Source organism: Artemia sp. Qi Xiang Cuo, chromosome 3 (genome assembly GCF_049724085.1).
Source record: "Artemia sp. Qi Xiang Cuo chromosome 3, ASM4972408v1, whole genome shotgun sequence".
Classification (NCBI taxonomy): Eukaryota; Metazoa; Arthropoda; class Branchiopoda; order Anostraca; family Artemiidae; genus Artemia; species Artemia sp. Qi Xiang Cuo.
Genome location: NC_142796.1, coordinates 39,072,801 through 39,088,842, shown reverse-complemented (window position 1 = coordinate 39,088,842; position 16,042 = coordinate 39,072,801). Strand labels below are relative to the sequence as shown.

The 16,042-nt window shown below is 36.4% G+C and overlaps 1 protein-coding gene across 1 annotated transcript in view; it reads right to left on the bottom strand.

Moving 5' to 3' along the window:
• Gp210 (nucleoporin 210) overlaps positions 1-16,042 on the bottom strand; it is a 179,545-nt gene extending 163,503 nt beyond the window's left edge. Inside the window, exon 1 of the mRNA XM_089085873.1 lies at positions 15,888-16,042. Coding sequence (XP_088941999.1) covers positions 15,888-16,036 — 149 coding nt within the window. The 5' untranslated portion in view covers positions 16,037-16,042. The remainder of the gene's footprint in view (positions 1-15,887) is intronic.

The following is a 16,042-nucleotide window of genomic DNA, read 5'->3' as shown; positions in this document are numbered from 1 at the left end:
TCCAGTTGCAGCAATCTGTATCTTTCTATGTGCTAAAATAGATTAAGCATAAGCTTTACCATTTGAAATGAAATGTGAAATTTATCATTTCCATTACATTAGAAGTATTTCTGATAAGGTAAAACTTATCACATGGCCGTCACAGGTTCAAAGAGTCAAAATTAAAGACATAAGGATCAATCTTCATTTAGAAAAGGTACCAAAAGTACTTTTATTGGAATTCCAAAATCTTGCAGGGGGCAAAAGGCAAAAGTATATTTTTGTACAATCTTTACAAATCAACTGGTCCCGCTCTTGTCGCTTGCGTGAAGCGGTGTTGCCGACTCATAACACGTTAGAACAGCATTGCCAGCACACTGCGGCTAAAGAATCATTTCGAGAGCCCAAAAAAAGGGACAAAGCAGGGCGCGACTTGGGATGAGACCTTGCATGAGGGTTAATATGTTCTGAACTGGGATGGATGTAGCCGCTGGATATGCATTGACTGTCTAGAAATGTTAGAGGCAGAGTACTCTCTACTGACTATAATGACGCGACGAGTTGGCTGTGAGTGGAAATGCCCACTTTGCAAAAGTAATCCTCAAGTGGCGAGTGGGGCATCTTTGAACGATATTCAGAAGATTATGGATAAGAATCTTGAACCATTCCGGTCTGCTCTTAGTGCTGTAAAGGAACTGGACACTAAAGTTAACGATGCAGTGAATGAAGCGTTTGCCGAACTAAGAGACCAGCTAACCACTGATGTCGATAACCGCTTTAGTGGTGTTGAAAGTCGGTTGGCTACTATCGAACAGTGCACCTCATTCGACCAGGCAGCAGTTCAGAGATTAGTCGAGTCGGAGATTCGGACATTGAAAAATGATCTTGAGGTGCAGCTTGAAACTAAAGTTAGACACATGATTGCAGACGACAGGGACCGGCAGCACCAAAAGCTTAATAATGTCGTCTTCGGTGTCCCCCCTCAGACAAGTGATGAACTGTACATCAAGAGGTACCTTACGAGTGATTATGGGCTGCCAAATGTGAGCATCTCAAAAGTTCGTCGTCTGAGTAATCTGCAAACCCAAGGACAAGCTGCAACCACCAGCACCGGAAACAAGCCTGTTCCTATAATGTTCTCGGTCCCTGATTTTAAGACTAAGAAACAAATCCTTCAAAAGTCTTATGAAAGAAAAGGGTCAGATACGATCCAGTTCCGTAATGATGTCTCAAAGACTGACCGCGAGAAAAAAGCAAAATTATACAAGGAGTTGCAGGCTAAACGAGCACAAGGCGAAACCAATTTGGTTATCTGAGGCAACGCTATAGTTCCAAAAAACGTGCCGACTCGTGCAGTCCCGCCGGCTGCACAGGAACTCTAGAAGATATACCAAGTGAAGTAACTTATGTAAATAGTCAGTTAGATGGTAGTGATTTTCGAAGTACAGTGTATAAAAAACCAACAAAGAGAAAAATCTCTAAAAAAAAAAAAAAAAAAACAAAAGATACTGTGTCCAGGGTCTATAAAAGGAAAAAAACAGAAACAAAAAACCGCGTTATTATTGCCTTTAAAAAAAAACGGCTTATTAACCACGAAAGACACAAAAAAAAAAAACAAGATAAAACTAAAAAACAATAAAACCACCACCAAAAAAAAAAAAAAAAAAAATTTAAAATAGGCGCAAAAAAAAACACCTAGGGAAAATATGCAAATAAATATTTAATTAAGTGAGGACACCAGAGTAAATGAGGAAAAATAAAAAAACTGTAAATTACTTTAATTATTCAGTTGCGAAATAATCCTTTTGTTAGTTATTACTGAAGCAAATCGTTTTGGTCTAACAGGTAAAATAGTCCCCTGGTGATTATTTAAAATCTTTACTCCCTTATTGACAATTGATTCACTCTTTAGAAGGTTATCATAAATTGGGTCAATATTTAAATTACCCGTATCTCTATTTATGGAAAGGTTAGCAAACATATGTTTTTTAATTTCTATGGCTTCCCTGGCCCATTGGGTGTAACCCTTATCATTAGAAATAGCCAAGGCTTCATCAAATTTTACAAAATGATCTGGTTGAAGCCAAATATGCTCTGCTAAAGCTGAAACGAAAGTTTCTGGAGGCTTGCTTAATTGTAGGGTTTTTTCTATTGAATTACGGTGTTCAATAAACCTTTCAACAAATTGTTGGTGAGTCCTACCAATATAGAACTTCCCACAAGAACACGGAATTTTATACACCCCACTTACTAAATTTCCCCGAGTTAAATACTTACCAGAACTAAAAAAACTACTCATTGGCCTCAGCGATTGGAAACATGTATCAATACCAAATTTACGTAAAATCCGTGAAAGTTTCTCCCCCAAACCAGGTACATATGGTAATGAAATGAAGCTTTTTGATACAACTAAATCTAAAGACTGAGAAACCTCAATAACCCTACTACTATGTTTGGCTCGTCTATTTTCAATTATTTTATCAATGAACTTAATTGGATAACTATTACAAAATAAAATATCCCTCAAGTATAACAATTCTGAATCCAGAAATTCCTGGGAACAGATTTTAAAGGCTCTATCCACTAGTGAAATTACAACCCCCTTTTCACCGACATAGGGTGGCAAGAATGAAAATTTAAATACCTATCATTGTGCGTAGGTTTTCTGTAAATCGAGAAAAGTAAATGGAAATCCCTTTTAATTAATAAAATATCCAGAAAAGGTAATTTATTATTATCCTCAAATTCAACTGTAAATTTAATATTATTATCAAAACTATTTAAATGCTTACAAAAAAGGTCTAAGGAGTCCAACCCATGTTTCCAAACGCAGACCACATCATCCATGAACCTACCCCAGAAGCAAGGGGAGATTCTAAAACTATTTATAGCGGAGGTTTCAATGGCATCTATGAATAGATTTTCCAATAAAGGAGAAAGAGAAGCCCCCATAGGTAAACCAAAAATTTGTCTATAAAACTCCCCTCGAAAACCAAAATAAAAAGAAAATTCATTTACCAGCATAATTAGTTTCATAATGACATTAATATCCAAACTGGCTAACGTCACATCCTGTATTAAATCAAAGTGTCTTTCAAATTTACTTTTTAAAATATCCTCGCACCTTTTTAAATCACAATTTGAATACATGGACACAACATCAAAACTGCAAAGAATTGAACTCTCCTCCAACGTGAAATTGCGCAATTTATTAGTAAGATCAGTCGAATTTTTAAATATGATTTTTGTGTTCCCAAAAGTGGACGTAAAGCTACCGACAACTATTTTCATAATTTTGAAACCGGTGACAGAAAAGTTGACACAATAGGGTGGAAGGGGGTTCCATTCTTATGAATCTGATATAGACCATAAATATTTGATGCCGAACAACCCCGAGGATATTATTTTTCATAAAACTGTAGTTTGATATGAGATTTATTTTTAAAAGACTATAATTACTTTGTTTCTGTTTTTACATTTTTATAATTATTATGAAAATTAAGTTTTTTGTATGTCCTAGTGGCAGAAATAAATTATGTCATTTGAGTATTCGCGTGGTCAGTGGTCATACCTCCTACCGTATTTCCATTATTTGCACCTTTTATAGTAAGGACTTTATCCCTTTTCAAATAACAAAGGATTTTAATGTCATTTTTTTGTGAAATGTCTTTACCAATTAAGTTCATATTAAAGGTGTTTAGTTTCTTACGATCTCAGCTCATAAGGTTGATACTCCTCAAGAACTCAGAGCTGAGATCGTAAGAAAACTAAACACCTTTAATATGAACTTCATTGAACACCGTAATTCAATAGAAAAAACCCTACAATTAAGCAAGCCTCCAGAAACTTTCGTTTCAGCTTTAGCAGAGCATATTTGGCTTCAACCAGACCATTTTGTAAAATTTGATGAAGCCTTGGCTATTTCTAATGATAAGGGGTACACCCAATGGGCCAGGGAAGCCATAGAAATTAAAAAACATATGTTTGCTAACCTTTCCATAAATAGGGACACGGGTAATTTAAATATTGACCCAATTTATGATAACCTTCTAAAGAGTGAATTAATTGTCAATAAGGGAGTAAAAATTTTAAATAATCACCAGGAGACTATTTTACCTGCTAGACCCAAACGATTTGCTTCAGGAATAGTTAACAAAAAGAATATTTCGCAAATGAATAATTAAAGTAATTTACAGTTTTTTTTATTTTTAATAATTTAATGTGGTGTACTAACTTAATTAACTATTTATTTGAATATTTTCCCTCATTGTTTTTTTTTGTGCCGATTGTACATTTTTTTTTTTTTTTTGGTTGTGGTTTTATTTGTTTTTAGTTTTATCTTGTTTTTTTTTTTTTGTGTCTTTCGTGCTGAAGACGCCTTGTTTTTATACAGGCGAAATATCCGCGTTGTTTTGTTTCTGTTGTTTTCCTTTTCTCTCCACTGGCCACAGTCTCGTTTGTTTGTTTTTTTTTAGAGATTTTTCTCTTTGTTGGTTTTTTGTCATGGCTGGCCGGTTCGGCTTAAGATCTTTCATTAGTACAGTGTATACAAGTGATAATTATAGTGATGCAAACCCAGAGACTTCTATGTTTTCTTATGGACTTAGTACAGATGCAGGCAACAGCCATTGCAAGAAAATTACTGGACTTAGTGTGGGGTTTAGCAATGTTGATTGCCTTACCTTAAAATTTCAGGAGGTCAGATGTGTCCTCTCCGCAAATGAGGCTGATATTTATGCGTTCTGTGAGATTAAACCAAAGCAAACCTCCCTACCCCTGACAGAATCCCAGATACAGATTTCCGGATACAGACTGATGACAAACTTATTGACGGATGGTGGCAGAGGAATAGCCATATATGTACGAGAAACGATTCAGGTTGGCACTATTGATATTAAGTCAGAATATGAGCCATGTGTAGAACAAATTTTGATATCTATTAACCTACCTAGGGGTCCCATTATACTTGGTTGTTTTTACAGAAATCCCACATCAAAGAGTCTGGAGAACTCACTCTCGGCTATATGCCAGTCTATTGACGGTGCTGCTTGAAAGTGTAAGAATTTAGTCATAGTTGGCGAATTTAACTTACCTATGATTGAGTGGACTGAGGGGTACAGCCATACGAGTAATACGGTTACGCAGTCTTTTCTTGACTGCTTAGAAGCACACTCGCTGTTCCAGGCGGTGACATTCCCGACCAGATATCAAGAGGGACAGAATCCTTCACTCCTTGATCTCGTTTTGGTAAATGATCCTGAGTCACTCATTGATATAGAATTGCAACCCCCATTTGGAAATAGTGATCACATAGCTAGAAAATGCCGATTTCGATTGTACCCACAGACATCGAATCTAACCAGACATGTGTATACAAACTACAATCAAATCAGGCGTGAACTCTGTCAGTGCGATTGGTCATTTGTCGAAACGATGGAGGTAGAGGGCACGTGGGAGAAAATGAAAAATATGTTGTTAGACACCGTCAGTAGAAATACAACTACCACGTGGAGACAAAAACCGAAAACTCTTCCCTTTATGACCAGAGAAATGAAAAGTGCAAGGAACAAGAAGAAGAAACTGTCGAAGCTCATAAATCAGGACCCCCACAGAACGGACTACCTGGTAAAGTTCAAAGCCGCAAGGAACAAAGTTCGAGCCCTGTCCAGAGAACTGATAGATAAATACGAGGAGGCCATTGCAGCAACCTCAAAAACCAATCCCAAGAAGTTCTGGAATTATGCCTCAGCACATAAGCCTGGTAGACACACGGTTTCGGAGCTGGTTTGTAATGGAGCCCAGTCAAATGACCCCCAAGAAATTGCTGATGCCTTGAACCACCAGTTTACATCAGTCTTCACACCCGCAGACATAGCCCCCCTGCCAACCCCACCATGCCACAAAATCACCACTCAAATGTCACCAATAAGAGTGGATCAGGCTGAGCTCGAATCTCGGCTTATAAAGCTTAATCCAAATAAGTCTGTTGGGCCTGATGGCATACATCCACGACTCTTAAAGGAAGCTCATTCCCAACTAGCAATACCCCTCTCAAGACTCTTCCAGCAATCTATTGACACTAAAGTCATACCAATGGACTGGAAAGTAGCCCATATCTCGCCAATACATAAAGGAGGAGACAAGAGCAAAGCTTACAGTTATCGGCCAATCAGTATTACATCTGCTGTTGGGAAAATCCTAGAAGGTATTGTCAACACTGCCGTTCTTAGACATTTGATCACAAATAACCTTCTATCGAAACAACTACATGGTTTCCGACCAGGCAGATCAGTCGAAACCAATCTGATTGACTCGTATAATTACATAACTGAGCTCCTCGACCAAGGTCTCCCAGTGGATATGATCTTGCTAGACTTTGCTAAAGCCTTTGATAAAGTCTGCCATCGAAGGCTTCATTTGAAACTGACGGCAATTGGAATTCAAGAGGGAGTGGTGGACTGGATCACGTCTTTCCTAAAGGGAAGAAAGCAGCAGGTCAGAGTTTTTGGTGAAGGTGGCAGAGCTTACTACTCCAAAATAGCTGAGGTCTTAAGCGGGGTTCCTCAAGGAACAGTTTTGGGACCTACACTCTTCAATGTACATATTAATGACGCTCCAAGAACTGTTATAAGCAAGCTTAGCCTGTACGCCAACGACTTAAAGCTCATTGGTCCTGTTGGAACTCAGCAAGGTGTTACCTCAATACAGTCAGATCTTGACAGCTTTGGCAAATGGGCCAAGACATGGAGGCTCGAGTTTAATGTCGAAAAGTGCAAGGTTCTCCATTTTGGAAGAAATAACCCATGATGGCAATACTCGATGTCAGCAAATGCCGGTGTGAGACAGTCACTCTCTGAGAGCCCCTCTGAAAGAGATCTGGGGGTCGTTGTAGACAAAGACCTTAATTTCAACTGCCACACCCGAGCTGCAGTAGCAAAGGCAAACCAAACTCTTGGTCTCATCAAACGTACAATGACAAGTAGATCCCCTGCAATAATCACAAAACTTTACAAGAGCCTGGTGAGACCAAGATTAGAATTTGGAATGTGTGTCGCCACGCCAATTAATAAAACAGACCAGATGGCTCTCAAGTCTGTCCAAAGACAGGCGTCAAAATGTGTAAAGGGGCTCAGAGACAAAGAGTATGAATGCCGACTGCAGAGCCTCAAGCTACCAACTCTGACATACCGTCAGCAAAGAGGTGATATGATAATGACCTACAAACTGCTCAAGTCTGACGACAAGGACCTCTTTTAGCCTGCCCAGTTGTCAAGAACCAGGGGTCATTCAGCGAAGCTTTTTTGGAAGCCTGCTAATACAAGGAAGAGGAACCATTTCTTCTCCAACCGCATCATAAGCCTCTGGAACAATCTGAGCGAAACGACAGTGAGTTCACCATCTGTTGACAGTTTCAAAGCCAATCTCGATAAGGAATGGGAAACCAAACTATGGCTCACACAATGGGATGAAGCTGATGTCCCGCGGCCCTATCATCACTAACTGGCGTACACTGGACTCGTCCATATCGCTAGCAAGTGCGATTTAAGGTAATTGTATATCATGTTAAAGCTTACATAAAAAGCTTTAATTTGACATAAATGGCATATCTCTATTTTAACTAGGAGCTAAGATATTCTTTTGTAAGGATAGTGAGGTTTACCAAATTTATGTTTATTTTAACTTTACTATGAATTCAAAAGATACATGAGAAAAAAATATGAAACTTTGCAAATAAACTAACTTTATAGCCTAGAATAAGTGTACAAAATGTCATAATATTCCGAGAACTTGAGGTTGGAAAAGCAGATTTAGTGTGTTGATTTCATACAGACTGACCCAAATGATAACTATAATACAAGTTTAACTTAGTATTAAAGTATACTGTGAAAAAAAATTAGGGAGTTTTAAAAAAGAGCTTGAAACACATCAAAATAGTAGTAATCAAAACAAACCGTTGTAGAAAACTAATCCAGAGACTGGAGTCCCCTGCCTTGAACAAGATGAAAAATCTTCTTTTGTGGCATCCTCCTTTTTTTCCAGTGGTCATTGAGTATTAGGACAGGATACATTTGAATAGAAATTGGAATATCTAGTGGCCTTTTATAAATAGCAAAAGAGACTGCACTACAACAAAATGCTATTTTATGCCAAAAACAATCCATTTTAAGACTAAGAAGCCTGGGAATGAAAATTATAAAATGGCCAAATGATCGTTTGTTGTCTAAAATCCTAGACCATAGGTGTTGACTTGAGCCCCCACCTTGAAAACCAAAGAAAATCACTCTTTCATGGGTGGCAGTGATGTGCCTTTTTTTAACCAGGGCTAGCAGGCTATAACAAGGTTGTAGAGGGAAGCTTAACAGCTCATTTCAAAGCTACTGCTCAAATCTACATACTTTTCTAAATTTGTCTTGATAACTTCATTGTGAATTGTTCAGTTTTAGTTCTCATTCAGTGAACATCTAAAAAGCATAATATATATATATATATATATATATATATATATATATATATATATATATATATATATATATATATATATATATATATATATATATATATATATATATATATATATATATATATATATTATATGACTGAAATTGTGAAATACATGATCCAGCATTCAATTAGTTCGACTTGTGAAATATATATCTTGCAGAATTTGTCAAGAAGTTAATTATCTTTGGATTTTGCTGAGAAGTTCACTCGGAATGACTGTTAGCTGTGGCATTATTAACAGTGACTTAGCTAACTGCATGCTTTGAGTCAGCATGGATAAAATAACTGACTCTTAAACAGGTACACCTTTCTATTTTAAGTAGCTAGTAATTACCATCAAGACAATGGAATCAACAGAAGTCCAGCTACAGATTTTAAAGAAATTAAGTGAAGTGTCAATAGAGCTTAAAAAACTTGATCTCCTGTGCAAAAAGATAGAAGAATTATTTGTGGAATTTTCTTCAATTTTGGAATCTCTGAATAAGAAAATTTGTGAAGTGAAAAAAAGATTGGAAAATACAGAGGCGGAAGTTCATGAGCTGAAAATGGAAGTTGCAAAGATTAAAAAGATCATGGATAGAATTGAGGCAGATCAAAAAAGGTGCAATGTGATACTCTACAATTTTGACCCAGAGCTAAGGGGTTCTAGTCTAAAAGAGGACATTCTTAGATGCTTAAATGAAATAGTAAGAGGTGCCAGGTTTTTGCAGACAGATATCAAAGATGTTTTTCATTTACCTTCAAACCAGAAAGTCAGACCACTTGTAATTAAATTAGCGTCAATGGAATTAAAAAAATCTCTTTTTACTTCAGCTGCACTTTTCAAAAGGTTTCATTTGTCAGTAGACCCAGATTACACTTCTTCAGATTTATTGGCGTGCAGTAAGTTGATACCAATTATCGAAGTCGCTTGTACAGAAAGCCATTCACAAGCAAAGCTGAGGGGTGTGAGACTTTTTGTGGGGGGTAAGATTTTTGCATACAATAGTGAATTGAGTAAAGTGAAAGAAATTGATTGAGAACAACAAAAGGTTATAACAGCCGAAGAAATGAGAACCCATGATTGCCAGAATTGAACCAGAAGAATCCTTGTGTAAAAAGAGGAGTGGTTATATCTTTAGTTGATTGTGTCATAAGAATTTGTTCAAAGGCTCATATAATCTCAGAATTAAATTATCTGAATAACGTTTCGTTTTGCAATGGATATCCCATCAAGTTACTGGAATCCATCATAGAAAAAAGACAAAAAAAGGCAGAAAAGGATTCATCATCTCCACAACCTCCAATGGATATCATCCCTTTAGTGGGCAATAAGAAAGTTTTTACTGTTTTGCCCTACTTTCCCAAATTAGGTGACAAATTGCAAAGAATTCTTAAAAAACATAACTTAAATGTCACCTTCAAATCTAATTAAATCCAGAACTATTTTAACAGCAGTAAAGATAAAACGAGCCCTATTTTGGGCAGTAGTGTTTATAGGGTTCCATGTTCTTGCGGCTGTTTCTATGTTGGAAGAACCCACCAGCAATTGTGGGAGAGATTGTTGGAACACAGGTCCCCAATTGACAAAGCTATGGAGCTATGCCAAAGGCCTGAGACTTTTGATTCCGCCTTGGCTCAGTGGGTGTATAACAACCCGCACCATTTCGTTTTATTTGATAACACCTCCATTATTCCCCCTGTTAAAGGTCTCATCCAACTTTTCAGGGAGGCAGTTGAGATAAAAAAAAGTACATTCACTGAAAGGTTGCTCTCAATAGAGACAGGAGATAAACCTATTTAAGCCCCATTTATAATGAACTAAATAATTCTGATTGTTTTTACTTAAATACTAAAAAAAATCACATTTTGCAACCTAACCTAAATTGTGATTATGTTTTACCTGGAAAGCGTTTAGCTTTTAAAAATCCTCTGTATAAATTAAAAAATTGAATTCCCATTCAGTACTGTATTTTTTCATTCAGTTACCCTTTCACTGCTACATGGAGAGGGTCTTCAAATTTTAGTTGTGCTTTGTTTAAAGGTTTGAAATTTTTTATAGTATCCTTGGATTTTTATTAGTAATTGTAATGTTATTATCTTGCACTGAGGACGGTCAAGCAGAGGTCTTGACCAAAATATTTGCATTTTAGTCCATATTTTTCACTGGCTTGTATAATCCTTGTTTTTCTCCTTTTTTTTGCTATTTTTTCGTTTTATCATGATTAGCCAGTGTGGTCTTAGAAATTATTTGGGAGGGTATTTTCCAGGGGAGGGGGTAATTGCCGGGGGGGAGGGAATGCTGGCCACTGGCTGGCTGAATATGGGAAATCGAGGTCAGATTATAATAGGGTTAAAGAGTTAAGAAGAGAGAGAGGCAGATGAAGATTAATAAGGAAATTAAGAGAGTGGTGTGAATAACCCTGGAGGGTTTTGATTTGTAGTTAAATGTTCAATCTAGGGCCTGGGAATAAGAGGTCAAAACAACTGAAAAGGGGTTTTGACTCAGTAAATAGGAGGTTGTTAATTAAAAGTCTATTAGAAATAGGCTTGCTGTCTTATTTTGTAGCAATAACAGCAGATATATACCAGAGGGTGAAATTTGTTGTCAAGGTTATTTGAAATTTTTCTAGGCTGGTTACATTTCAATGTGGGTGTGAAACAAGGATGTACTTTATCTCCTAAGCTTTTCTTCTTGTCTGTTTATGATTTAGATAGTTTTGTGAAGAGTAATTGGAGCCCCTTATGTATCTTTGGATTGGTTTAGGCTGTCATGTATATTATTTTGCAGATGACACAACTCTGGCAGTAGCAGAGATAATCTTCAGAATCAATTAGATATAATAAAAAATTAGTTAGAAAAGAAGGATTTAGAGTTTAATTCTAAGAAGTCAGTAGTATTAGCATTTAGAACCAAAGGAGATGTTGATTATGAGGTTCTTTTTAATTTTAGAGGAACAATGTTGGAGGTTGAAGAAGAATTTGTTTATTTGGATGTTAAGTTTAGTACAATAGGGGGGATGTCTAGGCATGCAGAAGATTGTAATTTAAGGGGTTAATAGGCTAATAAATATGCTTTTGAAAAGTAATCTAGGTCAGCAAGCTGAAATGAGAATCCAGAAAAGAGTTTTCCAGACAAAAGTAGCTTCTAGTCTAAATTGGGGATCTGGGGTTTTGCTAGAGCAGCTAAGCTAGCAGTAGTTCAGCTAAGATATTTCAAGAGAATTTTAGGCTTGAAGGATTCATTTAGTTCAGTGATACTGAAAGGAGATTTGGGGCTTTTCACTTTAAGTAGTGTTAGATTAGTTAGAATGGTGAAATTCTAGGAGAATATAATTAGGCTACCTAGAGTTTGGCTTTTTAAGTCACCTTATTTGGTGAGCTTGAAGAACAGTAGACATGATTTGTGGGCAAATCAGGCCAAGAAAATACTGTACCTTTGTGGCCTATTGGAGATGTGGAATGAAGGAAAAGGCCCAATGGGTGAAAGCATGTCAGTATGGAAGGAAGTCCAGCAAACCCTAAAATGACCAAGAAATCCAAGAGTGGCAAGCTCATAAGGACCAATCATTGTCTTTGAGGTTTGTTTCACATTTGGATTCAATAAAGAGGATTTTAAGAATTTGTTGTTGGTAAAAGGGGATAGTTTGGATTTAGGTGAGAGAGGGGCATTTTTGGGAAAGTTTAGGCTGGCAACTGGCCCCTATGTTTGCACTATATGTGGATGTGTGAATGAAAACTTATGTGTGTGAAAACTTATGAATGAAAACTAGAATGAATGTTTTTGACAAATGTTTGGGAGTGAATGCTGATTCATTGAGCAGATGGCTGAGAGAAATACATGTGCTATTAAACAGTTTTGCAAGTTTCTTTGTTTAGGGATGAAACATAAGGAATCATGTTTGAGGGGATAGCTTGTTATGGTTTTTAAGATTTGAATTTTATTATGATTGGTGTTTGTTGATTAAAATGTTGAACCATGGTATGTTTCTTTTTTGTCTTTTTTTATTTATATTATCTAAAGTTGTATTTTGTTAATGGGCTTTGTTTGTAGATTGTAATCTGTGTTGCTATGGCCTGCAGGCTTTTTGCAATAAATCTTATCTTATCTATGGCATCAAAGATTACACTTATTGGTGTCATTACTTGATGGAAAGGCTGGGAAGCATAACAATGGTACCACTGTAGTCTTCTTGCTCAAAAACCCCTACCCAGAAGTTTACAATTCCCCCTCTTGTATACTCCATCTCCCAGCCCTCCTAGTAAATTGGAACTAAAAAAAAACATTTATTTACATGACAATAATTGTATTTTTATATGTAACTTCTCAAAAATACTGGTAATGAAAAAACCCTGAGACTCTTTAGCTATGATACATAACAAATTTCCATGTAAATCTCATAGGAAAGTGCAAGGGAGGTAAGGAGCCATATTTTAACAAAATTGCATGTTGACAAAGCCCAAAGATATTTTAGCAGCATGTGTTGGCAATTAACTCATCCAGGCAAAATATTCTAAACCTTATGAGAGAAGATGGTAAGAAGTTTCAGATAAGAGAAAGATCAAACCTCTTCAACTCTAGCTTTGGTACAAATTTATCTGCACTATACCCAACTGACACACCACCCCCTCTGCCAGAGCAATTAATCCCAGTACAATAGCTAATAACTGGCATAGCCCATTATTTGTAGAAAAGACATCAAAAATAGGCTCAAAAAGCTTGATGTAACACAGCTGCTGGACAGCTCACACCCAAGATTGATATAACAAACAGCTGAAAACATTGCCAAAATAATTGCAACAATATTTTAGATATCACTTGCTTTCAAAATACTTCAGAATGATTAGAAGCTGGGAAAAACTAAGCCAATAAACAAAAAAGGACCTTGCTAGCAATTATTGGCCTTTAACATTGATTTTATGTAAAGTATTTGAGTGCATCATAAACAAAGCACTGGTTTCTACCTAGAGAAAAATTAACTGCTTAACAAAAACCAACATGGTTTTTGAAAAGGATGTTTAACTGATACTAACCTAACGAAATCATATGATTTTGTGACTACACTCTTAGATATTGGTTCACCAGTGGATGTTATATTGCTTGACCAAGCCAAAGCCTTTGACAAAGTTCAACACCAACAACCAATTGTAAAATTAAAGGCCTATGAAGTACATAAGATATATTATATTGGATTGAAGCATTTCAAACTGGCATGACTCAGAGGGTAGTGATGTACAACTACAATGCTATCTTTTCTGAATTGCAACCAGTCAGAGTGGAGTACCTCAGGGTACCATCCTGGGTCCTATGTTCTTCAACATGAAAGCTAAATCAACAACTATTCAACCAACTTGAAGATTCCTTTACTGCTATAATGACACAATATGCAGATGGTTACAAACTCCTAGGACATACCTAAGACAATATAAACCAATCAAATATGCAAGAAGATTTGAGCTAGCTATCCAAGTGGTCATCAGATTGATGCCTAGAGTTCAATGTCTCAAAATGCAAAGTCTAACATCTTGGATAGAACAATCCAAAATGTCCATTTTGTGGTATAAATTTAGAATTCTGTCACCTGATAAGGAGACATGTTAAGAAAACAATTCTTACTTTAAAATATGTATAATGATCCTAGTTCTTATATTATTCAAGAGGAAAACCTTTATTATCAAGTCTTTCCTCTAAAAATCCTTCTTTTTCCAGCTTAAGAGAAAAAGTTTCCTAAAATCACCACGTTGAGATTCAATGCCTAAGTCTTTGTTAATTGCCTAAAAATAAATTTTTTTATATATATAATTCATGCCGGTCTTTTTAATACTTTTTTTTTTAATTAGCGGTGGAGCAAGGCCAACATAAAAAAAATAAAAAAACATGCTGGCATGAATGCAATCTTGCTATCTATAAAACAACTTATTTGGCGGCAATTTTAAAAGACTTAAGGCATTGAATCTCAATGCAGTGATTTTAGGAAACTTTTTCTCTTAAGCTGGAAAAATTCTGTCCTTATCAGGTGACAGAATTTTAAATTTATACCCATTTTGTTTAGGAGAAACCTAGCCTGAGACAGTCAATGAAAAGAAGGACCTGGGGGTCATTGTTGATTATGAGTTGAAGTTTTGTAGTCATGTTCAAGCTCAAATTGCAAAAGCAAACTGAGCACTTGGCCTCATAAAACAAACATTCACCACACAGAAGTCATGTGTGATAATGAAGGTTTATGAAGCCATGGTCTACCCTCACCTGGAATTTGGCATGATCCAAGGTATGAAGTGGATGTGAAGGTACTGGAGTTTCCAAAGAAGAGCAACAAGGCTTATTCCAGTACTGCAAGACAAAACCTACAAGAGATGTTTCACCTCAGTCAAATTCCCTACTTTGGTAAATATCTACCAAATCAAATTATTGAGTTAGGACTAAAGTGAATACACCATTTGATACCCATTTTTATTCTAATTACAAATATGATAAGCATTTGTAAAAGAATTGTATTTCAGCCCCCCCCCCTAGATATACCAATTCAGGGTTAGGTATATAGCCTATAGGGGGGGGGCTGAAAATCATTTCCAATAGAAATGATTATCATGTTTGTAATCAGCATAAAAAAGGCATCAAATGGTGTAGGCCTATTCACTTTAGTCCTAACTCAATAATATGATCTGGTATATATTTACCCCTACTTTTGTATATCATAGGAAAAGAAGAGATGCAAAAACAATTTTAAGGTGCTGGAAAGTGACATATTGGATCATGTCTTCTCCCTGTCCTTGAGCTATCAACTTCTACAAGAGGACAAACCAGGAAGATAGCCTATAGGTACCCAGTTAGAGCACCAGAACAATAATAGCATTGTCTCACTGTATTAGCATTAACTGAACAGTTAGAGCACCAGAGAAGAGCATAACACTTCTTCTTAGTCTGTTCTATTTTCAGTCTTGTATTAGAATAGCTTGTCTGAAGCCATCATCCAGTTTCAAACCCTAGAAGCCTTCAAAAAAGAAGTTGATCAAGACTGGGTCAATGCTGAGTGGAGGCTAAACTAGGATTTCAGATCATAACCTTAAAAAACTGCCAGCATATTTTCTATGGGAGGTAGTAATACCAGCTTACCTTGATGAATATGCAATTTAAGGTAATAGCCAAGCATATATTATAGCCTACCTAAAAGAAAGGGTAAATATATACCAAATCATATTAGGCCTATTGAGTTAGGCCTAGGAATAAAGTGAATACACCATTTGATGCTTAGTTAGCCTACTGAACAGAAGACAACAAGGCCTAAGCCTAGTATTAGGCCTACTCAATTATTTATTTTTCATGAGCCCAACTCATGTTAGTTCTCGTTTTGAAATAACCTATAGCATAGGCTATTTGCCAAACAGAGTCAAAATGAGAATAGCCTATGAAAATATTGTTTGCTAACCATTGGTAGCAGCTTCCCCCTTCAACAACCTCCAGCTTGAAGTAAGATGCTTTTTGAGAGTCTTCAGGCAATAGAATTCTAGGAACATTCAGTTTTGCACCATAAACTATTTGAAGGTAAATAGATATAAATATCGCAATTCCCGGCATTTTTAA